The sequence below is a fragment of the Podarcis melisellensis genome (assembly GCF_964234715.1).
Source record: "Podarcis melisellensis genome assembly, chromosome: 11".
Taxonomy (NCBI): Eukaryota; Metazoa; Chordata; class Lepidosauria; order Squamata; family Lacertidae; genus Podarcis; species Podarcis melisellensis.
The window spans coordinates 26613552-26640854 of record NC_138543.1 but is presented as its reverse complement, the minus strand read 5'-3'; the positions used below and the strand labels follow the sequence as shown (position 1 = coordinate 26640854).

The 27303-nt window shown below is 42.2% G+C and overlaps 2 protein-coding genes across 3 annotated transcripts in view; one reads left to right on the top strand and one right to left on the bottom strand.

The window, feature by feature from the left end:
* Positions 1-5076: 5076 nt before the first annotated feature.
* On the top strand, positions 5077-26267 carry LOC309380560 (2'-5'-oligoadenylate synthase 1-like). Of its 2 annotated transcripts, none has more exons than XM_081930671.1 (10): positions 5077-5160; positions 6530-6695; positions 7173-7359; positions 7494-7684; positions 9728-9888; positions 10079-10203; positions 10375-10564; positions 11691-11900; positions 12373-12576; positions 26151-26267. In XM_081930671.1, exons 2-9 carry the CDS (start codon positions 6531-6533, stop codon positions 12527-12529), a joined length of 1386 nt encoding a protein of 461 aa, XP_081786797.1. In that variant the 5' UTR covers positions 5077-5160; position 6530; the 3' UTR covers positions 12530-12576; positions 26151-26267. The 2 variants fall into 2 exon arrangements, with proteins under 2 accessions (XP_081786797.1, XP_081786796.1); XM_081930670.1 differs by lacking the exon at positions 5077-5160 and adding an exon at positions 5906-5960.
* The window catches only part of LIX1 (limb and CNS expressed 1), a 35111-nt gene continuing 21298 nt past the window's right edge, over positions 13491-27303 (bottom strand). The window contains exons 3-6 of the mRNA XM_081930763.1: positions 26204-26344; positions 19513-19608; positions 17911-17988; positions 13491-16049 (exon numbers count right to left, since the gene is read on the bottom strand). Of these exons, the coding sequence (XP_081786889.1) occupies positions 15765-16049; positions 17911-17988; positions 19513-19608; positions 26204-26344 (600 nt within the window). The 3' untranslated portion in view covers positions 13491-15764. The remainder of the gene's footprint in view (positions 16050-17910; positions 17989-19512; positions 19609-26203; positions 26345-27303) is intronic.

Genomic DNA, 27303 nt, shown 5'->3' with positions numbered 1-27303 from the left:
TTGAAAAGAACATTTTGTTTGTGTCACTTTATAGCAATAAAATGGTAGTTAATTCGCCCAAAATGTAATCTAGTTATAACCATTTACAATGTCAATGAAACTTCTGGATGTAGTTGAAATGGAATCACCTACATTTAGAGTCTCAAGTGCAACATCCATCAAGTTCCTTAAATGCTGGTACTGCAATATATATATATATATATATATATATATATATATATATATATATATGCAGGTTTTGGTGTCCTCGGGTGTCTTCCCGTGTAAAAGTTGGGGTGTCTAGGCGACGTTTCGACGAGGTCTCACTCGTCATCTTCAGGCTGGTGCTTTCGGCTTCTTGTTACTGGAACAGAGCAGGATCTCAGTGTTTGAGTTCCTATAAATACTGTTGAGGGGGTGTGGTGTATAGCCTCCAATGTTCTGGGCAGAGAGGAAGTTCCCCGGCTAGTGTGCCTTTTCTTCTTTTGTTCCTTAATTACTTGAGGGATATCTTGAGTGATTTCTTGAGTGATATCCTGAGTACCACTTAGGTGGGTCATTAGGTGTGGATTAGTTGCTAAAGTCTTTGTGTCTTGACCTCTTGAACTTTGTGAAGAGTTTTTCTGAGAAGATGGCTGTACTGCACTTAGTTGTGCTCTGGCTTGGCTTCGTGTATAGGGGCGAGCTGTGGTTTTGTGGCCTGTGTCAGCCAGATCTGTGTGGGGATTGCAGGGGGGTGCAGCATCCGGAGGTGCCACCATGGTTTGGCTACTGGATGGTGTCTGTAATTTATCTGTGGAGAGGGTCTGGGTTTGGGTCTGGTGTGGTTGATTGGTGATGGCGTTCTGTGTGCCTCTGGATCTGGTGTCAGTTTTTGTGGGGAGGGCTAATTTCCAGATGTCTGGCAAGCGGGATGTGTCGTCACGCTTGTTCATGTTGTGAGGGTGTTTCTCTATCTCGATGGCTTCCATGATTATTCTCTTGTGGTGATGTTCCATGTTAAAGAGCAATTTGGAATCTGCAAAATTAATTTCGTGTCCTGTTTCTTTCATGTGTTGGAAAAGAGAGGAAGTTTTTTCTTCTTTTTTGACGGCATTCTTGTGTTCTGCGATACGTGCATTTATTCGTCTGTTTGTTTGTCCAATGTACGTGGCTGGGCAGACTTTGCAGGGTATTTCATAGACCCCTTGGTTTTCCAACTGGATTTTATCCTTGGGGTTTCTGAGGATATTGGCTATTTTTTGGTTGGTGCAAAAGGCTGTTTTGATATTGTGTTTATGGAGGATTTTGCTAATTTTATCTGTAGTGCCCTTGATATAAGGAAGGAGGGCCATGCCATTGTTTTCTTCTGTGTCTTGGTTTTTGGGGGGTGTTTCTTTTTGGATTAGCTTCGTAACCCTGTTTTGCTGGTATCCATTGGCAATTAACACATTTGAGAGATTCTGTAACTCAGTTGTCAAGTGGTCTTTGTCAGCCAGGCGTTTGGTTCTGGAGATGAGAGTCTTGGCTACGGAGTTTATTTGTGCAGGGTGGTGGTGTGATTGTGCATGTAAGTAGCGGTTGGTGTGTGTTTTTTTTCCGGTAGATAGTGTGTCCTAGGGAGCCATCAGGTTTTTTGTAGATTAGGACGTCAAGGAAGGGAAGTTGGTTGTTGGCTTCTATTTCCATAGTGAATTGTATTTTGGGGTGTAGGCTGTTGAGATGTGTGAGGAAGCTATCCAGTTTTTCCTTCCCGTGTGGCCAAATTACAAAGGTGTCGTCAACATATCTGAGCCAAAGTTTGGGTTTGTGTTCTGACTTGTCTAAAGCATTGGTTTCAAAGTGTTCCATGTACAGGTTTGCGATGACCGGTGAGAGGGGTGATCCCATAGGTGCTCCTTCTATCTGTTTGTATCTTTGTCCATTGTGGATGAAGTACGTGTTGGTTAGGCAGTGGTTGGTCAGGTCCAAGATGTATTCGGGGGGATTGTATTTGTTTTGAATGGCTGTCAAGGCTTCATTAATGGGCACTTGTGTGAAGAGAGATACAACATCGAAGCTCACAAGTAGGTCATTAGGATGTAGGTTTTGCTTCTTTATTGTTTCTATGAACTGGAAGGAGTTTGGAACGTGTGAAGAGATGGATTCTGCATAGGGCTGAAGTTGCTTGGCGAGAAATTTAGCGAAAAACTGACACCAGATCCAGAGGCACACAGAACGCCATCACCAATCAACCACACCAGACCCAAACCCAGACCCTCTCCACAGATAAATTACAGACACCATCCAGTAGCCAAACCATGGTGGCACCTCCGGATGCTGCACCCCCCTGCAATCCCCACACAGATCTGGCTGACACAGGCCACAAAACCACAGCTCGCCCCTATACACGAAGCCAAGCCAGAGCACAACTAAGTGCAGTACAGCCATCTTCTCAGAAAAACTCTTCACAAAGTTCAAGAGGTCAAGACACAAAGACTTTAGCAACTAATCCACACCTAATGACCCACCTAAGTGGTACTCAGGATATCACTCAAGAAATCACTCAAGATATCCCTCAAGTAATTAAGGAACAAAAGAAGAAAAGGCACACTAGCCTGGGAACTTCCTCTCTGCCCAGAACATTGGAGGCTATACACCACACCCCCTCAACAGTATTTATAGGAACTCAAACACTGAGATCCTGCTCTGTTCCAGTAACAAGAAGCCGAAAGCACCAGCCTGAAGATGACGAGTGAGACCTCGTCGAAACGCCGCCTAGACACCCCAACTTTTACACGGGAAGACACCCGAGGACACCAAAACCTGCATTCCTGTACCCGTGAAAATCTACGAAAGCATATATATATATATATATATATATATATATATATATATATATATATATGGATGGAAGAAAAAAATGTTTAGTTATAATTGGCTTTAAACAGGGGTGACCAACCCTTGGCCTTTCAGATGGTAAGATGTTATTGAAGTACAACTTCCATGCTGGCTGGGGCTGATGGGAGTTGGAGTGCAACAAGATTTGGAAGCCCACAATTAGCCACTATCTCTAAATGCTTATGAAGCATGGAGGTCTGAATTCTTAAAAACATGTTTTCCCACCCCTAAGAGTGATGTGGGCCACCACACGGGCATTTGAAGGTGACCTGGAAACTACAATTAATCCAGAATGCGGCAGCTAGACTGGTGACTGGGAGTGGCCACCAAGACCATATAAGAAGAGTTTGGATTTGATATCCCGCTTTATCACTCCCCTTAAGGAGTCTCAAAGCAGCTAACATTCTCCTTTCCCTTCCTCCCCCACAACAAACACTCTGTGAGGTGAGTGAGGCTGAGAGACTTCAGAGAAGCGTGACTAGCCCAAGGTCACCCAGCAGCTGCATGTGGAGGAGCAGGGACGTGAACCTGGTTCACCAGATTACGAGTCCGCCACTCTTAACCACTACACCACACTGGCTCTCCAGTCCTAAAGGATCTTCACTGGCTCCCAGTATGTTTCTGAGCACAATTCAAAGTGATGGTGCTGACCTTTAAAGCTCTAAACGGCCTCAGCCCTGTATACCTATAGGAGCATCTCCACCCCATCGTTCTGCCCGGACACTGAGGTCCATTGCTGAGGGCCTTCTAGCAGTTCCCTCACTGTGAGAAGCAAAGTTACAGGGAACCTGACAAGGCCTTCTCGGTGGTGGCGTCCGCCCTGTGGAACACCGTCCCACCAGATGTCAAGGAAATCAACAACTATCTGACTTTTAGAAGACTTCTGAAGGCAGCCCTGTTTAGGGAAGTTTTAACTGTTTGATATTTTTTCATGTTTTTAATATTCTGTTGGGAGCCGCCCAGAGTGGCTGGGGAAACCTGGCCAGATGGGCAGGGTATAAATATAATAATAATAATAATAATAATAATAATAATAATAATAATAATAATAATAATAATAATATTTATTGAACCTCTCTATAGCTCAGTTGGTTATAGTGTGGTGGTGATAACGCCAAGGTTGCAGGTTTGATCCCCGTATGGGACAGCTGTATATTCCTGTATTGCGGGGGGTGGGGTCGGGGTGGACTGGATGATCCCGTGGTCCCTTCCAACTCTACAATTTTATGATTCTATGAAATGCTGCACCAGAAGTGAATTTAGGGGAGAGTGGCTGGTTCACTTGCACCGGGTGCCAAGCCAAGAGAGTGCTGCAGCGTGTGCTGCAACAACAGCTTATAACATAAGGTGAAAGGCAGGGGGGTGCTAAATTTTTGTGCCACACAGAGTGCCACTGAAATTTGAAAGCCCGAAGTCTGCCACTGGCTGTGCAGTCATCTTTAGGATGTAATTTCCATTTTGAGTCTGGGGGAGGGACTGTTCCTGCAGCACAGCAAAAGGCACCAGGAGAATCCACATTCCTGCTGCTTCTATAACCTGACTGCAAATTTGTTTCAGTTTTGTTTGTTCTACTGTGGTACCTCGGGTTAAGTATTTAATTAGTTCTGGAGGTCTGTTCTTAACCTGAAACTGTTCTTAACCTGAAGCACCACTTTAGCTAATGGGGCCTCCAGCTGCCGCCATGCCGCCGGAGCACGATTTCTGTTCTCATCCTGAAGCAAAGTTCTTAACCTGAAGCACTATTTCTGGGTTAGCAGAGTCTGTAACCTGAAGCGTATGTAAGCTGAAGCGTATGTAACCCCAGGTACCACTTTATTTATTTATTTATTTATTTATTTATTGCTTTCTACAGGAAAAAAAGTTTTAAAGCAACTTACAACAAATTAGTAAAGCAATATATGTACTGTAAAATAACCAAAAGTAATAAAATGGTAGGTAGTACTAAAAACATCCATTCACCAGGAACTGACATGGAAAACAATTGTCCCTACCCCAAATGTGCTATACAAAGAACAGGCCAAATATCAAACTATATCAAGATCCAAATGGCTGAACAAACAAGAACACCTTTGCCTCACATTTAAAATAACTTAAATATTGGTGGTCCCCTCCCTCTGCCTCTCTCTCTCTCTCTCTCTCTCTCTCTCTCTCTCTCTCTCTCTGTGTGTGTGTGTGTGTATGTATGTGTGTTACACATCATAATTGCCTCTATTGTGATTTTGGCAGAGAGTAAGTATACAAGAGTGCTGGGCCAGTAATGATTTAGGGAGATCTAGGGAGAAGATTTAAAGCAGAGCTTGTCACATTTGTCCCAAGGAATGGGTAAGTGTCTATGCACTAAGCTATAGTCCTAACCCCACTTGCTTGGGAGTAAACGCCAATGAATTCAATGCACCTTACTTCTGAGCAGACATGGTTAGAACTGCAATATGAATCACCAGCTGTGAAAGTTGGGTAAGACTAAACAATGTAAAAATGGAGAAGTTTAGATTACCCAAGCCCTGAAAAAGGTGTGTTTCATGTTTATGAATAAGAAAAGGACAAAAGAGAACATTCTTCTGCATTCACACATAATACTAAGCTACACATAACACAAACCAGGGCTTACAAATCAAGAACAAACTATGGCCCGCAAATGTAGTTAAGACACTGGGCTGGGTTTCGGGGCTCACATTAAACCACAGTCTATAAACCAAGTGGTGGGGGAAATCAAATATTTGCCAAAAAGTGTTGTCCAGGTGACGAACAACACTAGCTTTGCAAAGAACTCCCATAACAAAGAAAGAAAGAAAGAAAGAAAGAAAGAAAGAAAGAAAGAAAGAAAGAGAAAGAAAAGGTTTTGCATCTGATGGATAATTCTTTGCATTGCTGCAAAGCTTCTAAGAGTATAAAAAGGAGCTGCATCCCGTCTTTTTGTGGCTCCAGGGCTGACCAGAGGCGTGATAACTATCAATTCCCAAAGAGAACAATCAACAGTGGAGGCACAAACCACAATTCCCAGAATTCTAAGCATCTGGGGGTGGTACATACTTGAGAAATGTGCTGTCCTCAAAGGACTGTAACTGGGAAACGAGGACATAAACACACTTGCTACGAAATGCAGACAGCATGGCTTTGCCAAGGTAAGATTATTTTTGGCAGAAAACCCTTCCTTTGTAATTTACCCCTTTATAGGGTGTATTTGAAAAACAAACGGGGAAGGAGCAGAAGCACATGGAATAATTTAGTCAGATGATTTAGGGAGTGGCCACCTCGCTGTGTTGCCACAAGCAGAACAGGCTCTGATCAACTAGTTTTGAAAGAATTAAGCTGTATGGTACAAATAACCCACCGGCTGGCATATTTCAATCAGTGAAAATCTGGACAGAAAATTGTTGAGCTTATATTGGCAAAGTTTTTGATATTTTCCTTGTTTTTGCCCAAAGTTGTTGAGCTTTGGGGGCAAAATCACAAAAAATGCAGTTTCTGATATATTTTTATGGGAAACTGGCACTGCCAACATAGGTTGCCATACATCCAGATTTTCCAGGACATTTCCCCAATTTATGCCCGGATGCAGTATTCCAGACGTATAACACTCCTAATTTAGCTATTCTTATAGTTGAGATACTCTCCCATACCCACCCCCCAGTGTGTGTGTGTGTGTGTGTGTGTGTGTGAATAGTTAACTTTTTGTTTTGTCCTTTTAAAGGATGTGGGGCCTAAGACCCAGATCTTACAACTGTGGGAGATGTGGGAATGACTTTGTCAGCCGCACAGCTCTGAGATACCATTTTCAAGCTAAACATCTTGGGAGAGTTCACTGTGAAACTTGTGGCAAGGAGGTTTTGCGAGAGTGTCTTCTGCAGCATGCAAAGGTAAGGTGGAACGTGTCATCTTCCTCCTCCTTTGTTCAAGCAAATAAATGAACTTTTATTTTTATTTTGGTATCTTGGTTTCATGTGGGAAAAATAGCAGTATATAAATGTGAGAAGATAAAATACTATCCATTTATTTGTAAAAACATTTATCTATCACAAGTTCATGTAGCATAACAAGGCAGTGTACAGCAGCATATACAATAAAATAGATAATATCATAACAATAGTACAAAATGATTAAAATGTCTGGCTGATCAAAAATGCAAACAATTGTATACACCTGTCTACATTAAGAAAGACAAACATAAAACCAGATATCAAATAAAAAAAGGGCCTTTTACTTTCTGCTATACCATTTTAAAGACTAGAATACTATCCACATATACTTCCTTGCTCCCATCTTCAATCTCTTTCCTGGCCCTGCATCTCAGCTCGATATATATACCGTTCATCTCTTCTCTTCTTTATTAACAGACTGATCACGAAATGATACTGACCAGCAATCACAGAAGCTACTGGGATATGACTCGTAAGAGGAGAACAAAGTTTGTGGCCACGGAAACACTGACATCCTGTAGGATGTGCCCCAGGCAGTTTGGAACAGCCCATGCCAGGGAGTACCATGAGAAACAAGAGCATCACTTCACTGCCAGCAAAAGAGGTAGCACTGCTGTTTTGAAGTGCTCGCATGATCAAGGACCACCCGATTTTAAACCTTACTTTTTAAGAGCTTCTCCTCATCCCTTCCTTTTCAGGCAAAAACTCATAATTCACCTTGATTTCTCTCTTGTATAGCTCAAATGTCCACTGCGTTTAAACCTGAAAGCATATTAGAGTACAAAACACCTGCGGAATTAACGAAATTTGTGGAAGCAAAACTCCGACCAAACTCAAATGCTGTAAGGTGGGGCTGTGCATCAGAAGTTGAAAAGATCATTGAGTTCATTGAAGAAGTGTTTCCATTACCAATTACATATGTTACGAAGGTACTGATGATGCCACATTCTACTTGAGATTGATCACAGTAGTGTTGCACTTCCTGTATCTGCTATTTCATGTCTAAGGAGCTTTGCAAACAGTTGTGTGTGTGTGTGTTTATGCAATGAATATGCATTAGTTCCCTCTTTGTTGCACACATCCCATTTCCCTCAAGGTTATCCTGCTGTGAGGGTATGCTATTTTATAAGAATTGAAAATGCAATAGTTTCCTGCTTGGGGGGATATGCAAATCTTCCCTTCAAATACAGCAATGGGCTGAGAAATTTTGGGGCACGAGGCAAAACATTTAAATAAAAAAGGTGGTATTTGACTAAGTCAGAGTAGGCCCATTGCAATCAATGGACTTTGGTAAGTCAGGATCTTAAGCTGCTTGGGGCTGCTTCATCACTCTTAATCTCTATGTAAGGGAAAAGACATATGAAGTTAGCCAAGACCTAGTGACTTGCCATGAATATGTCAGCTGAGAATCTGATATGTACATGCATATACTGTATTCATGGCAAAGTAAACACTCACATTGACATAACACAGCACAGCATACTGTGTTGGTGTGCGTTATCTCTATGGAGGAAAGATGTCATGAGTGAAGCAGCTATTTGGCTTGCAACCCAATACAATTTATGTTGGGAGCATGGATGGTTCTAAAGGAGGATTAGACAAATTTATGGAGAGGAAGGCTATGTCCTACCTTCGCTGACAGAGACAGTTTGTCTCTCAATACCAGTGGCTGGGAATTGCTGAAAGAGTGCTGTGGCATTTGTGTCCAGCTTGCAGGCTTCCCATAGGCATTGTGAGAACAGGATGATGGGTGAGATGGAACGTTGGCCTGATCCAACAGGGTTGTCTAATGTTCTTATGATAGGCCATGTCCCAGGTGAACATCACTTTCAAGAACCTGCATGGTTTAATTGTCTTGTCCAGAGGTGGCAGAGGCTATGCCTGGCCCAGAAGACAGAGTGTCCAACCAGTGGTTGGAGAAGATAGGAAGAACCAGAATTAAGGGAGATGACAGTCCACGATGATGATAGGGGTCTGGATTTCAGGAGAAACAAGAGGGTCAGATACATGGCATGCAGGACCATGGACAGATCATTGGGAGCAAGCAACTTGTTCTGATGAAGTCCTAGCTCCAAAGGAATATTTATATCCTTATGGGTTCCATGCTATCCTCAATCCATAAGGAGTGGAGTGGATAACTTTAAAGGACAGCTCTTGGGTTTGGATCCAAGCACTTGTGTGTCCTTCCCTTACTTTCATCTGTTCCATGTATGGGAAAATGGGAGGTGGCTACCATAATGAGACTTCGTTCATTTTGGGGTACGACATGCACAGGAAGTATTATGACCCCATCTGCACTATACATTTAAAGCAGTATCATACCACTTTAAGCAGCCATGGTTCCCCCAGGGAATCCTGGGAACTGTAATTTGTTACGGGTGCTGAGAGGCCCCCATTCCCCTCGCAGAACTACAATTCCCAGAGTCCCATCAGAAGAGGGAGGGAATGCTGAACCATTCTGCTAGTTGTATCTTTGTAAGGGGAACCTCCTAACAATTCTAAGTGCATTTAACAAATTCCAGGATTCCTTGAGGGAAGCCATGGCTATTTAAACTGCATGATACTCCTTCTAACTGTGTGCTGCAGATGGGGGGCCTATTTCTAGGTGCTGTGGCGCCATGGTCTCAAGGTCCAGTTCCAGGGTTGGGTGTCACTCTTCTGCCCAAGTTGTGGTGGGTAAGACAGACTTAACTGCTCCTCTTCTGTATCAGAGTCCTGTCTGATGCTTGGAACCAGAGTCGTCACATTAATGAATATGTGATATGGCCTACATTATGGGAGCCATCCAGAATCATCTACTCTATAAGCATTTTACTGTGAAGCAGTGTCCTCCATTTGTGATCCAAAGTGATGCAGATTGCCTGGGTTGAACAGCTGACACATGGGTAGTCTTGCTCTTCCTTGGGAACATTGGTACTAGGTGAGTTAAAGTCAAGGACTAACCAACTTTCTGTTAATATCTTACCTAACAGGGCGGTTCATATATAAAAGGAACTGATGTGCAAGATTCATCTGATGTGGACATAGTTCTTTTTAGCAGCGCATTTCAAAGTTTAGAAGACTGCCAAAGAAAAATTCCCGAAGTACTAGAAGAGTTAGGGAAAAGACTAACTAAACCTTCCTGGATCAACAGGTTTGGACTGAGATTTTTGTTCTCCCTTCATTTCCCCCAATTATTGTAAAGTCATTAGTATGCCACTGATTAACAGTGCAATTCTAACTATGCCTACTCAGAAGTAAGTCCTATGAAATTCAATAGGGCTTACTCCCAGGTAAGTAGAGGTAGAATTAAAGCCTTATTCTCCCCTTTCTTTTCTACTTAGGGTAATATTGCAGGAAAGGACACCATTTTCCCTAAGGTTCTACTTTAATTGTTATAAAGATCACCACGGCCACTTGTTTGACATAATGCCTTGTTATGACATGTTTGGGCCTACATTATCAGCAGGTAAGAGCTGGCTGGGGGTGGTGCCCCCCCCCCTCACTGTCCAATAATACTACCTTTATTGTAATTCAGACTGCAACAATATTTCCATTAGCCCGAAATCTGTCCGATTTGATTTAAGAAATGGAGACCAAGGGAGTGTCATTAGCCTTATCTCTTGTCTGGCGTTAACAGGTTTAAAAGAGAGCTTTTACCGCAAGCTCTACCACTGCAGTGACAGTGATAAAATCCAGCTGTACGCTATGGCCCTGTTGAAGTACCAAGTTGAGTTTGTCAAGGCGTCAACAGAGAGGGTGAAAGATCTCATACGTTTAATGAAGCACTGGTTCAAAACTTCATTTGCAACACCAGGAGAAGAAAACAAGTAGGTTGTTCGTATCCAAACAAAACTGAAATCATTTATCATCTCCTCTTCCTGCTGCTGCTGTTGCCATTAAGCCCAGCAGTTCCCAAACTTTGTTCCCCTGAACCACTTGAAAATTGATGAGGGTCTTGGCAAGAACACTTAATGGTTTTTCTGCCTGTTGTAGAAATTGTAATGTACTGTGCCAGATGCCATATGGCCACCTGAATGAAGCTCACAGACCACTGACCATCATTTGGGAACCCTTTGATTTAAACAATTTATACACAAGAAATGCAATACAATGAAAATAAAAAAATTGGTTAAGGCTATAGTATCACAATTCAGTTTAGAATGCCTGCTGGAACAAAAAATATAAGTGTCTTCAGTAAGTGCCAGAAGTTCAACAGAGAGGGAGCCCGTCTGACCTGGTTGGGCACACAATAGAGAATTAATAATAATAATAATAATAATAATAATAATAATAATAATAATAATAATAAATTTTATTTATATCCTGCCCTCCCCAGGCAAGACTGCGCTCAGTGAGGCTAACACCAGGTAAAAACAATTGATTAAAACACAACTTAAAAACAAGATTAAGTACAACATTAAAATGCAGCCTCATTTCAGTAATGACTCCTGATGAATATGAATTGCACATTCAAACCATGGGAGACCACTATCTGTTACTCCTCTGTAAATCTCAATAATCCTGAACCCAAGTTGTTAAGGGCCTTGCAAAATAACCCAATAATTTGGATCCTGGCCTAGTAGAGTATGGACAGCCAAGGCAAGCTTTTGAGTACTGGACCAACTTCAGATCCTTCTGTTTTCCCAAGGTACAATGCAATCTGTAGATTTTTTGCATTGTTTCAACCCCTTGTGAGCGAGTGACCCACATACTTGCAAAAAGAGAGAGCATACCTACCAGGGGGGAAACAATATTTAATCTACCGGTATATTTTCTTAGCTACTCCTGGCTTATCATTCTTTGCAAGGCATGGATATTAAATCAAACGGGAGGCCCAAATTGGATTTTGCTACTGTCTCTAGCCTTTATTTGATCTACAGCTTTTGTTTTTGACCGTTTCCTGTGGCAGCTCCTTCTGTGCAGCTGCTAACTGTGTGCTGTGTGTGTGTTTAGGTTTCGCAGGCTCCCTTCCTCCTACGCTGTGGAACTCATCACCATCTATGTATGGGAGCTGGCTGGGAAACCAATGTTTTTCAGCTATGTACAGGGAATGAGAGCCGTCCTGAAGCTTTTGGTTCAGTATCAAGAAATCTGTGCTGTATGGCACAAACATTACAGACCCAATTTTCCAATTTTCCAAAAGGTGTTTCTAAAGCAAACCAGGTGAGTAAGCCCATTATATACTTGTCTGCCTCTTTAGTACATGCCCCCAGCAGCTGAAATTTAATCTAGAGCTTCCACTGCTAGGAAAAGCTGATTCCACCAACCTCTCCTTCCCAGAGCCATAGCTAGGTGATATTGTGCCCCTGGCAGAACTGTCCAGATTGCGCCCCATACTCATGGACATATTTGTTATTCTTTCCACCTCTCCTCCACCCACTCACCCTCTATTTAAAAGCTTTTCTTATGAGGCAATAATCAATATTTAGAGTGGCTGGGGAAACGCAGCCAGATGGGCGGGGTACAAATAATAAATAATAATAATAATGATTATTATTATTATTTCCAGCTCAAGAGGTCTTGAAACGATAGGCTCTGTGTGTGAAAACAGCATTACATTTGAATGTACTGTAAAAGAGGCACCTAGCACTTCCTGTCTTTGTTCATATGGACAACGCCTCTCTTCCTCCCGTAGGCCATTTGTTTTGGATCCTGCGAACCCAACCTTTAATGTGTGCGAGAACAGCAATGCCTGGGACGAAGTAGCTCATGTGGCAAGGCAGAGCCTCCTTAAACCGCTCTTTAATGGCATCCAAGCAAAGGAGCCCTGGCTTTTTGCAGAGAACTGGTGAAACCAAACCTGGCCTCGCTTCTGGAAGAATGAGCACCCAGTTTTCAGGTACTGCCATGGGAAAATGTCAGTATTGAAACTGAATGAAAACTTGAGAGAGAAAACGACGAGTTGTGCACCTGCTGTGTGCAATGAAACTGCCTCCTCCGGAGGAAAGCAGCTGTGGGAGAAGGTAATCTGGAGAGGAGAATGTGATGAGGTAAAAGGGGGTGCTTAACCCTTCCTACAGCCATCCATTTTCCTCTGCTTCCTCTCCTCCCAACTTGCGATTGCTCCCATGGGGTTCCAGTCCCATGTCTGCAAGATAACTATAGGTCTCAAGCATTGGCAAGGTTAAAAGCAGTTGGTGTGGGAAGTTTCAGAGGGGAGAGCAGCAGGTGGAGGTAAGAGGAAAGATGAGCAAACATTTTATCAACCCCACTAAGAGAAAGAGAGAGAGGGCCTTTCAGGCTTTACCAAAAGCAGTCTCTCTTTGGCTGTTGACTGAAATATTCAGCAAATAAAACTACGGTAACTTTCCCTTTCAAAAACAAAAATCAGTGTTGGCCAGGTGTTGTTGTTTCTTTAAAACTTAAAGAAAAAAATGGTTGCAATTTTATGGTTCAGGAGGTCAAGGTTTTAAGAATTGCTGCCAAGATTGGAAAAAGTCAAGAATATTTAGGTTAGAAGTAAATAAGAAATGTGCATGAGTAGGGTTTTTTTTGGGGGGGGGTTACTTCTCCATTGACATTCCATAGCATGTTTAAGCTTAGTGATTTAAACATTACTTTTTTTCACACGGACCATAGAGAGAAGCAGACTGTTGTAATATTCGCATACAATATGTGGAATGCTCGCAATAAGCACATATTTCCTGTAATGTTTTCACAACGGTTTATTTTACAAAATGATTGCCCAAATTCAACACTTGAGTGAGATCAAATAAGATACAGAAGATTTGAGGCAGTAAAATACTTTTTAAAAAATTAATGGTTGATTCTAATTCCCAGTATTATAGTTCTTTACCATTTGCTGCAGTAGACCCATGACAGCTATAGATGAATCTTGAAAGAACAGTCTGGTTTCCTTTTTGCAACACAGTGTTGATAACTCATTGTCAAGGGCTCTTCATAATACGTGCAGAGCTTTTTTTCTAGAAAAAGAGGTGCTGGAACTTGGGGCTTTTTTCGGGGGGGGGGCCACTGCACCAGTCGCCATGCTATCCGCAGCCACCTGTTCTGTCTGGAAAAAAGGCCTGAATATGTGTATCTGATCTGCTTGCAATGGAAATTCCTGTAAGAGTCACAAGTACACAACCAGCAGAAAGGATTGGCTGCATTGTGCTTGATAAGCAGAGCAGTGTTTATCATGACAGTGGAAGAGATAGCTTAGGTTAGAGCCAAGGCAGGCATTGACAACATCCAATAATTTGGTTCAAATTTAGGAAGATCTTCACCAAATGCTGAAAATCATGAGCAAAGTTGTAAGTCATTATTATTATTTACTTCCAAAGTACAGTTGAACTTTCTGAAATTGTTGTTGTTGTTGAATCAGGGATGGGAAACCTTCATCTCACTGGCCAAAAAGGTTCACCAAACCTCCCCAATTGGCACATGGGGCCATTTTGACTAAGCCACACCTGCCCATCTTCCATACAGTGTCATATATAATGTCAGCTGTGGGGCAAGTGAGATCTCGCTCAGCTGAAAGGATTTGCAGGCACTGGCGATTTCTCAAAAACCTGGAACCCAGAACTTAAGCATACAATTTTGTGACTAAGTTGGTTGGTCCTGAGCTGCAGCAGCAGTACAGTCATACTTTGGTTGCTGAATGCCTTGGAACTTGTACATTTTGGCTCCTGAACGATTGAAAACTGGAAGTGAGTGTTCTGGTTTCCAAATGATTTTCGGAAGCTGAATGTCTGGTGTGGCTTTTGATTGGCTGCAGGGCGCTCCTGCAGCCAATTGGAAGCCACACCTTGATTTTTGAACAGTTCTGGGAGTTGAACAGACTCCCGGAACGCATTCTGGTCGAGAACCAAGGTACGACTCTACTTCATTCAGTGCTATTAAATCACCCTGAATCCTCCCTAAGCTGTTTTTCTCATTTGCTAAGGAAACTAGTATAAGTGTAGTGAGCTAAACAAATTAAACATGGTTGTCTGTTTCCCTGCCAAGAAATAAAAGCAATTCATTACATTTACCCTGCAAAAGGGTTGATTTCATCACACACAAATATTATCATTGATGTTGTCAGTTGTTCTTTGATGACATTCTGATGTTCAGAAATGCAGTAGCCCCACATGTCTTACTACTGGTGCATTGAAAACTGAATGTGGCCCTGGGCACAGCCAGCCACTGCTTCCAGGTGCTGATCAAATATATTGTTGTCTTTTTCTCATTTGCTGTATTGATACAGTACAATGAGCAAAAATAATGAAAAGTTGAGATTTGTGTTCCTATTAGAAGCAATGGGCTTGCCCATTGCAAATACTGGCCTATCGCAGTGTTGTTATTTTACTTACTACTCATATAAACAAGAAAAAAAATCTACAAAGGTTTTGCTGTAGCTAATGTATTTTATTATCAGGACTCAAGTTATTTTTCTAGAAGAATGTCCACGTTGGTCATTTTTCAAGTATAACAACTGGCTTTCTGCTTTTGTGTCTTAGATTTCCCTAAGTTTAGAAGCCTATTGTTGTCCCTTCAACCACTACTTTAAATAACAATATATATATATCTATCAGCCGGTAGTTTTTGCTTATTTCAGGGACATTTCACTCCTTATTTCTGTACATCTCTCGGATGTATTAATTCAATTCACATACTAAACAATTCTGCCACACTTACTTTGATTATACAACGCTATTAAATGATTGTTGCTGTTCTTTAAGAACTTACAAACCTAAGCTATATTTTTTTATAAAAATAATAATTCTAAAAATCTGTCTTCGTCACACAGAATTTCACACTGTAATGCCGCTTTAGTTGTTTCACATGCAGTGAAACAGGAAGCATGTGTGAGTAATGCTTCTTCTTCACGCATTCTGTGAACTTGCACATGAGATGTGTGGATTCCACATGCACCTGGAACTCATGCTGCTCACCTGGGGGGGGGATTTGAGAGTTTCTGCTTTGTACATTATACAATCAGCTGAAGGCAAGCTGTTGTTTCACATTGATCTGAATGATTCAGGATTAGCTCATTACAGACCAGCCTTGCAAACCTGTTTCATACAAACGGCGCCCTAGGCTGCCCTAGCGATAGCCACTTAGGGCTAGACTCATACGATCATCATTTGAAGAGGCAGCAGCTTGATCACTGTACAGCTGGCTCAGTGCTAAGCCCAGAATTTCCTTTTTCTCTTTGTAAAACCGCAGCTCTTGTCCAGCTTTCCGGGTTTCTTCCAGCTCTCGAAGGGCCACTTGCAGCTCTTGTGAAATAATGCCCGGAGTTTCTTGCTCCTTCATAAGCCAGTCCAGAGCCATGTGACTTCTCATCCTTTCATCCAAACTGTACTGGGAATAGTAGGAGATCACTTCCTGTTGCCCATCCAAAAAAAAAAAGAGTTAGCAACAAATACACCATTGCTTTGTAGTGGGGTAGGAGAGCTGGAGGGGCAGGGGAATCCCATCTGACATCCAATGTGTTCCTTTGGTTTCAGATAGTACATGGGTAGATGAGTCTAAAAAGCCTGGGACACACATTTTCATGACCCTGTAGTGTAAGGGTACCAGATTTTTTTCAATGAATCTGGGGACACTTTTCAACTTCCTACTAAATAGATGGATTTGTCAGGGGACTGATTTGTAAATCCGGGGACTGTCCCCAGGGAATGGGGACGTTACTGTAGCAGCTATGGTGGTTTATTTATCAGCAGTAATGTATTTAGTGTTAACTCTGGATATGTATACTTGATTCTGAGCAAACTAAGCCTCTTAGAGCACAATATACAACAGGAGGCTTAGTTTGGTCAGAAAAGAGTATACATTTACAGAGTTAACACTAAATACATTACCTCTAGTACTTCTAGCCACCATAGCTGCTAAAGGGCCATGAAGATTTGTGTCCTGGGCTTTATAGACTTGCCTACCCATGTACTATCTGAAACCAAAGGGGCACATTGGTTGCCAGATGTGAAATATATCGGCATTATTTCCAGCTCTCCTTCCCCACTATTCTAAAATAATGGGTTAGGTTCTGCTCTGGGATCTTTTGCAACTGACATGGACATTTCAGAACAGATATTGGAAATGTGTTTGACCGTGGAAGTCAAACAAAAAAATTGTAGTTAAGGTAGCTTGAAGAAATTCTAGTTGTGCAGGAGCCTGGATGTCCAAAAGCAAGGTCTTGCCCTGCGCGAGCTGAACTGCTCTCTTGCCCCATTACTATTTGAAATAATAGAACTTGAAACCCATAGCAAATTTGGTTTTGTTAACCTGCTGCTCCATCATTCATTCATGCTTCTCTATCAAACTATCAGCTCATCACTTAGGTTTAAGGACATTTGAAGAGTCCTGCTGGGTCAGACCAAAGGCCCATCTCATCCAGCACTCTGTTCACACAGTGACCAAGCGATGCTCATGTGAAATCCACAAGCAGAACTCTCCCCACCTGCAATTCCTGACAATTGGCATTCAAAGGCCTTTGTCTGTTTGGTAGAAGTGAGCATAGTCCTTAATCACTGGGTTATTTAAAAGAGATTAATTTTTCATGTAACTGAATATGCAGGTCTTAACATTTAAAGAAGACAACTCATTACATAATTATTTAAACATTAATTATGCAATTATGAAAGTATATAATTTTTAAAATGCAGTGTTTTTTTATTAAAAAACCCATTAATATATTTATAATACAAATTACATAATTCTTTAAAAAAAAGAATTATGGGTTGCATCCAGGTAATTCATCCTGTTATCTCAAGCACTTCCACCTGTGCAACAGGACTTTCTCTTCGTTTCTTCTCCCCATGTCTTTCTTCCTCCCCAACTGCTCTGGAAGGTTGAGAAAACCATAGAACAGATTTGGGGAGAAGGGACTCAGGATGTGAAGTCCACTGTGTAGATAGAAGTCCTTGTGCTAATGGGACTTTTTGGATACAACCCTAGGTTTGCACTTGTCCACTAATGGATCCCTTTAAACCTAGAACATGTGTAATGACATTACAGTCTTCAAAGAGGAATCTTAATTTGTGGACACACTTAACTTGGGAGGTGTCTCAGACTCAGAGGGATTCACTGAGTGCCTAAATTTTAAAAATCCCACTGATTTCAATTCCCATCAATGGCACCTAAGAATGGACCATGTCTATAGAACATAAGGAACATACTGGGTAGAGGTGAAGTGAGTATAGTTTTGCTGTGGGGGATACGGGTGCACTATTAGTGCTGTGGTACTCACTTGTCGAGAGCACTTTGTTTCACGCAAAGCTTTGAGGCTTCCATTCCAGTGCAGCAGCTGAAAGACTATCATCAGTTCCTATGGAAGAAAAACCAATGGCTTCTGACTGAACTGCTTCAAAGTCGAATCTCTCTTTCAGTATGCGAAACAATAGTGGGGATTTGCTGTGGGAGAACTGGGTTAGATTCAAATGTGTTTTTCCATCTTGAAAAGCATCAAGGAAGGGCTGTTTTGGAACCTCGTGTTCCAGCCGTGGAACTAATTCCTCCACCTGCACAGGAACTTTGTGTGAGTTCACAAGGAAGAGCCATTATCTAGTCTTTCTGTATTGCCTTCAAGATGATTGCTCTAATATGTCTGAACTCTTTTGACTTTCTAGAACATTATTGAATGCTTGTACGTGGATTAGAGTGGAACCAAGTCTGAGTCACACCAGATCACTTGCCCTTCAAACAAAAAGTGAAACAAAACAAAAACCCAATGTATGCTGCTCCTAAATTAGTTGGAATATTGACATTTATCAAGAGAGTAGCATTAATAACTAGAGAGAGATTCTAAAGTATGTATTGAGACAATTATTTTGTCTATTAGGTAAAGGTACAGGGACCCCTTTTGTCTATTACTGGCAATTATTAGTTTATCGTTGCCTATCTCTTTGTTATTTTTTAAAATTATAGAACAACTTTTGTAATTGCATTATTATAAAAGTAAAGTTATTCAGTGCACCATGGAAGTACCTGGAACAATGATTATGCGCCTCTTTCTCTATTATCTTTTATGGTTTTCTCGGTCATTGTCCTAGGCAAAAGGATGTAGAAAACAATTTGGAAGAATGGACCCAGATAAGAATTTAGACACTGCCTTCATAATAATGGGGTTACAATGGGGCATGTGTAAGCATCACCATTTGTCTGAAATGAGACTTAAATTGGAAGGGGTCCAGCGTTTCACTTTATGAGCATTCTGTGTTGCAAACATGCTGTCATCTGTTCCAGAAAGGCACAATCTTGCCTCCGCTTGGATATTCTATTGCTATGTCAAACTTCCATGGTCTGCCTTTCATCAGACACAAGAAAAACAACCATCAAAAGCAAAGCTGGTATAGCTATACTTGTAAAGGAAATTTGTTCATGGGGCAGATTTTGAAATATGACTTGAATAATTTTTTTGGAACATCAAGTAGTATCAGCTCAGACTGCTTAGTTAGTTTTCCAGTACACATTTAAATCACTGTAAAGATGAATAAAGGGTAACTTCTCTCCAACTGGAATCTAATCTGGAAAACAGGGTACAAAGGGAAAAAGCCAAATCAGAATATATGGAAAAAGCATGTGCACATACACAGCCGCAAGCCTTATTTAGTTACTTTTGCAAGTTCATTTTTCAATATTCAACTGAACATTTTCAGATGCTGCTTTCTGCCCTACTCTGTATGAATAGCATAAATGTTCATGTTGGAAGAAATGGAGGGAGGTACAAAACATAAATGAAGCCATACGTTTTATTGAGGCTGAGATCCTTTTTTTAGTAAGTTATATACCCACTGAACACAGCGCTGCAAACCTTTAAAAAACTGGTTCGTCTGAAAGAATTAAATTGTACCTGAAATTCCAGCATTGTCTTCCCCATATTTGATTCCAGCATATAATGATAGGCTCCAATACTTGTGCTTGGGTCATCAGCATCATTTAAAGTACCCTTTAACAAGAAGAAAGGAACTTTCTGAATTACGTAAACACATTCTTAGGTGGGGGAAAATGCAAACCATTTCCAGATCCTCAGATTACAAATTGGATGTGTTCAGACATCAGGCTAAACCATAGTTTAGAATTACAGAACAAGTTACAGTGAATCTTGTGCATTCTCCCTTCTCTCTCTTCTGGCACGGTCGCAAGGAGGAATTTGGAAAATTTCTCTTCCAGTTTCAATTAACCATAGTTTAGCAAGTTTCTGAAGAATCCTAAATTATGGAACTAGATTATGTTTTAACCAAAGCACAGTTAGCATTAAGCACAGTTTGACAGGTTCAACTGACTGGACAGGTTGCAATTAATCTAAACCAGAAGCTTACGTTTCCAGATTCCTCCTGGTAGTTATGCCAGAGTTGGGAGAAAGTTGGGAGCCTGAGTTTCACTGTAGCTCATTCTCATAATGCTCAACTATGATTTAGCATGTTGCCTGAACTAGGCCATTTTCTACTACAAAAACCATAATAAAATCACAGTATTTGATGCCTCCCATTACCACCATCATCTGGGAAGTGGAAGACAACCATTCACAATAGCCTCTTTTTCTTCCTTCCTTTTGGCTACAGACCAGGGTATAACATTGAGACATAAACATCATCATGGCTAGTTTTAAACCACATATATTTCTATGTGCATCTTCCTAACATAAAACGTGGTTTTCTGAAATGTTCACATCTTCCTTCAATGATGCTGAAAGAGGATTTTCAACAACTGGAATATAAGGCGGTAACTTATAACCACAACTGGGTGGTGTGAGCTAGTTGTGGTAGGTCTGGTTTGAGTGTGCCTCGGAGCAGCAGCAGCAGATCTTAACAACAACAACAAAATCCATCCAACAAGAGATCCTGTTTGGTGTCTTCACCATCTTAGACCAGTTTACAAAGCTATATATTTACTTACTTGCTTAGTAAATCAGTACCTAACATTTTTGCATGTAGTCCTCAAAGCAGTTCACAAAATGAATAAGATACAATGGAAGTGTTAAAAGCCCTACACTTAAAGCAAAACAAAACCAGCCAAGCAGAAACAGGCATATTGTGTAGTTGGCTTTTTTCACCTGCCCTTCTGTCTCTTGGATTCTTTTCCACAGAGCAGCTGGTTTGAGATGGAGATGTTTATGTGGTGCTGAAGGGGACAGTCCAGCTGGGACAGTTTAGTTTAGTTTATTAAAATTTATCAGACAACATTTTCTAGAAGAGCACTCAAGGCATCTCACAATTAAAATTTCCCTGGTTGAAAACAAAAGCGAGCAAACAACAAATCCATAAAATATTAAATTCGCATGAAGTCATTAAACAAAAAACAAACAGCGCATTCCATTCCATCAATGGTCTGGAAGTAAAGGAACATCTTAACCCGGCACCGAAAATATGATAACATGGGCATCCAGGCAGCACGTCATAGACATAAGGGCCACTACAGTTGTCTCCACACTTACGAGGGGGTTATATTCTCAGCCCCCACGTGCATAACTGAAATTGCATAAAATGGGAGGCACCCATTTTAATAGGGAGGGCGAGCAGGGAGGAGAGAGAGAGAATCTGAGACATAGGAACTGCTGGAGCTGCTGATGGAAGTCATTCTGGGCCACTGCGTTGTGCACCTTCCCTCGCTTGGGGCTGCTGCCCCCAGCCTTCCCTCCAATCCCTCCCATCACAGCACATGGGCAGCCATACTGAAAAGGCCTTCTCCCTTGAAACCTCCATCCCAGAGAGGTTCATCAGGGGGTGCCTGAGATGTTGACTCTCAGGGTACAGGCATTCCATCAAGTGTTACAAACAGGTGCTTGGTCGTCTTTGAAGGCTGTCATTGTTGTTGAAGTTGCAGTTCAATGCAGAATAACTCTACACTTGGACTAGGTGTGGAGATGAGCAGCTGTCCAGTTTTACAGCCAGTCTGGGGTGCAGTCAAGGGTCAAAGAGGAACTCAGACCCACCAAGAACCTGCTCATCCTTCAAAAGGTTTGGATCATACTTGCAGAGCAGATACTCGTGATCCTCCAGATATCATTGGACTCTTAACTCCCACCAGCTGCACTCAGGATGGTTCGGGATGATGTAGCCCAGGCACACCTGTTGGGCCACAGGTTCCCCATACCTGTTGTAGATTCAAGTTACTGGAATATATAATATTGCATATTCTCATTTGGTAGGGCAACCCATTAGCACAACCCTGTAGACGTGGAGGACTGAAACTTTAGACACAGTGATTTGTTGTTTTCCATTCGGAGGGACAATTTGTGAGTCAAATGCTTATAATTCTTCTCATAATCCTTAACGTTCTAGAGAAGCTATGCAGAGCTGAACACAACTCTGTACATAAGACAGTTTCTTTAGCAGAACTGTCAGCAAATTTATAGCTTTTGAAATGCAGTAACATTAACACACTGCTGCTGAAATATTTATGCTGGCTTTTAAATATCCCAAGGGACATCTGTCTAAAACTCTGCAATTTTAAGCTTTTCGCCTTAGAAAATTTCCATTAAAAATGATGAATTGCATTAAATGAACTTTCTTTTCGAAATCATTTCCAAATAAATCATAGTCCATTTTCCAAAATGTATGTATGGGATTGTCCCTCAAAAGGGCATGAGACTCGTAAAGCTCAAGAAGAAAGGCATCCTTTCATCCACAAGCCAGATATACCCCAGGCCTTCCCCACTGCTCTGCTCTCCTCCTCCCACCTCCCCAGAATCTTACAATCAGAGAGGAACAGTTTCAAATTGTGTGTCTCACACTGCTCTTAACCCTCTTCCCAAGTCGCTTCAAATCTCCCGTTTGCTTATCAGCAGTTCCTTCTGCACAGATGGGAGGATTTTGTTAAATCTTCTGGAGTCTCAAGCAGCATGCGTCTTTCACTGAGCCAGCATTTTTAAAAAGGGGGGGAAAAACTTTCATGAATTTTGCTCTACTTTTCAGTGGATTAGCAACATGCTTCTCCTGATCTGTATTTTCCCCCCTGCTGCCAATGACTAAAAATATTGAATCTGAGCAACTTGTAAGAAGCTGTAACACGCCTGCAATAAGATTACTTATTTTTAACCATTGCAAAGGCCTAATCCACATGGACACGTTTTCAGCATGATAATGGGGGATAAAGGAGAAATAACTTCCATCCTCTCCCTCTAAGTGATATTTCATTTGAAATTCAGTGGGAAATGGGGGGAACTTGGTTTGAATCTAGGTTATTATATCATCCAGACTTCTCCAAACTGGTGCCCTCCAATGGCCTTCAGTTGTATTTTAAAAGTAAAATAGTTGTTTATTGACTTGACATCTGCTGGGAGGGTGTTGCACAGGGCAGGCGCCACTACTGAGAAGGCCCTCTGCCTGGTTCCCTGTAACTTGGCTTCTTGCAGTGAGGAAACCGCCAGAAAGCCCTTGGCGCTGGACCTCAGTGTCCGGGCTGGATGATGGGGTGCAGAAGCTCCTTCAGGTGTACTGGGCCGAGGCCCTTTAGGGCTTTAAAGGTCAGCACCAACACTTTGAATTGTGCTCGGAAACGTACTGGGAGCCAATGAAAATCTTTCCGGACCGGTGTTATATGGTCTTGGCAGCCACTCCCAGTCACCAGTCTAGATGGCACATTCTGGATTAAATGCAGTTTCCGAGTCACCTTCAAAGGTAGCCCCACATAGAGCACATTGCAGTAGTCCAAGCGGGAGATAACTAGAGCATGTACCATTCTGGCAAAACAGTCTGCAGGCAGGTAGGGTCTCAGCCTGCGTACCAGATGGAGCTGGTAAACAGCTGCCCTGGACACAGAATTAACCCCAACATCTGGTGAACTACAACCCCAACCTTCCATTACTATTGACCAAGTTACAAGGGGCTGATGGGAGATGGAGTCATTCAGCACCAGAAGGGCCACTTGCGCTTTAAAGTGCAGAGAGTGATTATATACAGGGATTAATTGCACCTTAGACAGATTTAGGGAAAGTTAAAATAGATGGCATCTCCAGTTTCAAGATGTTCATACGTGCAGATTTAAGAAACTTGAAACCTGGGCTGACATTTACAGAGTATCACGGGACTTTCTGATAGGCTTTTAACTCGGTACATTAATTTCTGATTATTTGCAGAGCAATCCCAAGGCTGTGAATGCACTTAGCTTTTAATAAATCAATAATGTGGGTGAGGTACTGAAAATAAGTTCCTCTCCAATAGAATTAGCTTGCATTTACCTAGTGCTTCTGTGTCTATATAAATACATAAATACTATGCTATGTGTAGCGCATACAAGGAATCTGTATCCATTAGTAAATGCAGATGTTTCCCTGAAAGAACCCAGTAGCTGAGGACAATCTACAGCATCACCAAGCCAACCCACGCAAACTGAAGCTAACCTCAAATGCAGATGTAAGCAGTCTGATTCGGTTTCGGCATGTTTAGCGACAAAAGCTCCTGCCAACTCATTTCCTTGCCAGAGGCAGTAACATAGTAGAGAATAAAAGACTGAAACAGAGATGTGGGAAAGTGAATGGAAAGACTAGGATACTTTACAGCACTGGTTTAGTCTTGAATACGGTTGCTATATTTCAAAAACCAGGACACCCTGAAGGTTGTTGAGTTTTTTTTTTTTTACAAAAACACACACACTCCAAAAAACCCCATGATTGACTTGCCTAAGATCCAGATCACATTTTGGAAATTCCTCCCAGACGTCAATTCCGCCTTTGAAATCCCAGTAATGGCAGCCCTAGTCTTGAAACCATTGCTGTTGTTGTTGTTTAGTCATTTAGTCATGTCCGACTCTTCGTGACCCCCTGGACCAGAGCACGTCAGGCACTTCTGTCTTCCACTGCCTCCTGCAGTTTGGTCAAATTCATGCTGATAGCTTCGAGAACACTTTCCAACCATCTCATCCTCTGTCGTCCCCTTTTCCTTGTGCCCTCCAACTTTCCCAACATCAGGGTCTTTTCTAGGGAGTCTTCTCTTCTCATGAGGTGGCCAAAGTACTGGAGTCTCAGCTTCAGGATCTGTCCTTCCAGTGACCACTCAGGGCTGATTTCCTTCAGAATGGATAGGTTTGATCTTCTTGCAGTCCATGCGACTCTCAAGAGTCTCCTCCAGCACCATAATTCAAAAGCATCAATTCTTCGTCTATCAGCCTTCTTTATGGTCCAGCTCTCACTTCCATACATCACTACTGGGAAAACCATAGCTTTAACTATACAGACCTTTGTTGGCAAGGTGATGTCTCTGCTTTTTAAGATGCTGTCTAGGTTTGTCATTGCTTTTCTCCCAAGAAGCAGGCGTCTTTTAATTTTGTGGCTGCTGTCACCATCTGCAGTGATCATGGAGCCCAAGAAAAGAAACCGTTGCTAGCTTCCCTTATATTTTATTATTCAATCCAAGAGTGGCTGTGGCCCTTGGGGAAAGTAGCAGGTTGCAAGCAGACTTTTCTGATCTTTTATCCGTAATGACATTGCTCTTAACTAATACTCTAAAGAATGTATGAGTGAGGGTAGAGCGTGCACAACTTTTCCTTTTATTGGGTCGATGTACTATTGATTGGTGAGTCAACTTTTCCAGTTTCATCTTGGAAAGGGGAACTATGTCCAAGCTATATGCAATGAGATGCATTTTCCTTTGATACAGGCGCACCAGCTCTAGGGGGCTGAAGTGTCTTCAGCCCCCTCAATATTTTGTATGAAGTGAGGAGTCCAGTGTGCGTAGCACACACGCGACATCTCGCATCACAGCTCCAGCACCCGGCTCCACCAGAGCGCTCAGGGTAGGAGAAGGACCACTGCTCATGGCAGATCATCTGCTTTGCATCCAGAGGGTCCCAATTTCGATCCCAGGCATCTTTAGGTTGGCGGGAGGAGATCCCTGTCTGAATTCCTGGAGAGCTGTTGCCAGCCAGTGTTGACAATATTGAGCTAGATGGACCAATAGTCTGATTCTGCTTAAGGCAGCTTCCTAGGCTCCACTTTTGCTGAGCCCGCTGCCGAGCATGACTGTATTCTTAGAATCTGAAAAAACTATCCTATCTGATTTCCTTACCCTGGACCTGCTACCCAGTTCATCTCTTATCTCCAGTCTTTCTGGAGAGAAGTTGATAATTGCTGGGAAATGTAAGAGTATGTCTTGTTAACTTCTCCTCCAAGCATTATGTGGTTACTAAAAACATTGCCTAATGGATGGGTCCACCTTGACCTGCCATATATTTGCAACAGGGTCTAAAATATTTTCCATGTTGACTGAGGTTACTCATGGTATGTGCAGCCACGTAGACTAATAGAAGATTAGGGAAAGGACGGACTCCCTGGTTGCAGGAAATATAAAGTTTATCCACATTTCTTGGGAGGGAGATCAGCCCAGATTAACCACTTCCCAGGATCCTTGACCTCACCATCAGCCAAGTGGACTCCACATGTGAAGGAAATGAAGGTCAAGAAAAGGCACATGAATCATAGTAGCACTAGCCTATCAATGGAGATACTCTTATCTGGAATCTTACATTAATTATTGTCTTCCTGTTCTGCAGTTTACCATAAATGCAGCCAATGACAGCATACAAAGCCATGGAATTGAACTTACACTGGTGGACGAAACAGCTTCCTGAACGCTCTCCATAATAAATTCCTTTGTGATCCTGCGACAAGGCAACTCATTGAAGAGAGAATTGATTAGCGCCACTTTTGCCGCATCTCGTCTTGCTTCGGCTCTGCTGAGGCAGCACTGAAATAGAAGTAAATGGTTGTAAGAGCTTTGCACGATGGGTTTGCCTCAACTGGTAAGAGAGAAGCTTCCAAACACCATAGAACACTTTGTCGTTTATAATGTGAATTGGAATATTTATACCACCATTCCTGAGAGATGAGTCATCCTGAATTGGATGCTCCCACCCAGGTTTCTGTTGACTTTTCCCTCTTTTTGATTCTACAATTCTCTTTCTTTTGTACGGGCTCAGATTTCCCCCAAATGTTCTTGTCCACCTATCTCAAAAAAGGCTATAGCACACAGTGGTGTAGTTAGGTAATTTCAGTCTGTGGGCTTAATGCAGGGGTTGCCAACACGGTGCCCATGGGCACAACGATACCCTTGAAGTCTGGCACCAATGAAGCCTCTGAGTCCCTCTACCTCATCCCCTCTTGGCATTAAGATGATGAGGGTAGTTAGTTTTTCTCCCACGACCTGAAGAAAGTCCCATGGACCAGACAGAAGGGCTGCATTTGGCTTTCAGGCCCAAGGCTCCTCTCTCCTGGTTTACCAGGACCACCTTAACACAGCAACCCATGGAGAGGAGCTCACACTTACTTTGCTCCTCCCGTGTCCTTTTAGCACCTTGTCATCGGCACCCAGGATTGTGTTTAAGGTATTTCTTCCTTAACCACCACCTGTAACCATAGGTATAACCTTGGCTACAGAATTGAGCCTCACTGAGCTAAAAAAGCCAGGGAGGAACAAAGCAGGTGTGAGCGAGCTCATTCACACATAGTTTGACTGACCATGATGTGCCAACAAGGCCCATGTATTGGATGCCTCACATCATCTGTGGGACCCACCTTCTTCTTGGGTTAGAATTCCACTCCTGGCTTCCCAGAAACACGTGGGAACTCTTTGAGTTGTGAGATATGGGATGCTGGAGTAGATGGTCTGATCCATCAGGGCTATTATGTTCTGAAGGGACATTAAAC

Bases quoted from the DNA above. Each gene is read 5' to 3' on its own strand.
- LOC309380560 (XM_081930670.1), top strand. The intron at 7,360-7,493 runs GTAGCACTGCTG...TCTCTTGTATAG, and splicing joins CTTCACTGCCAGCAAAAGAG to CTCAAATGTCCACTGCGTTT. The intron at 10,204-10,374 runs GTAAGAGCTGGC...TGGCGTTAACAG, and splicing joins TGGGCCTACATTATCAGCAG to GTTTAAAAGAGAGCTTTTAC.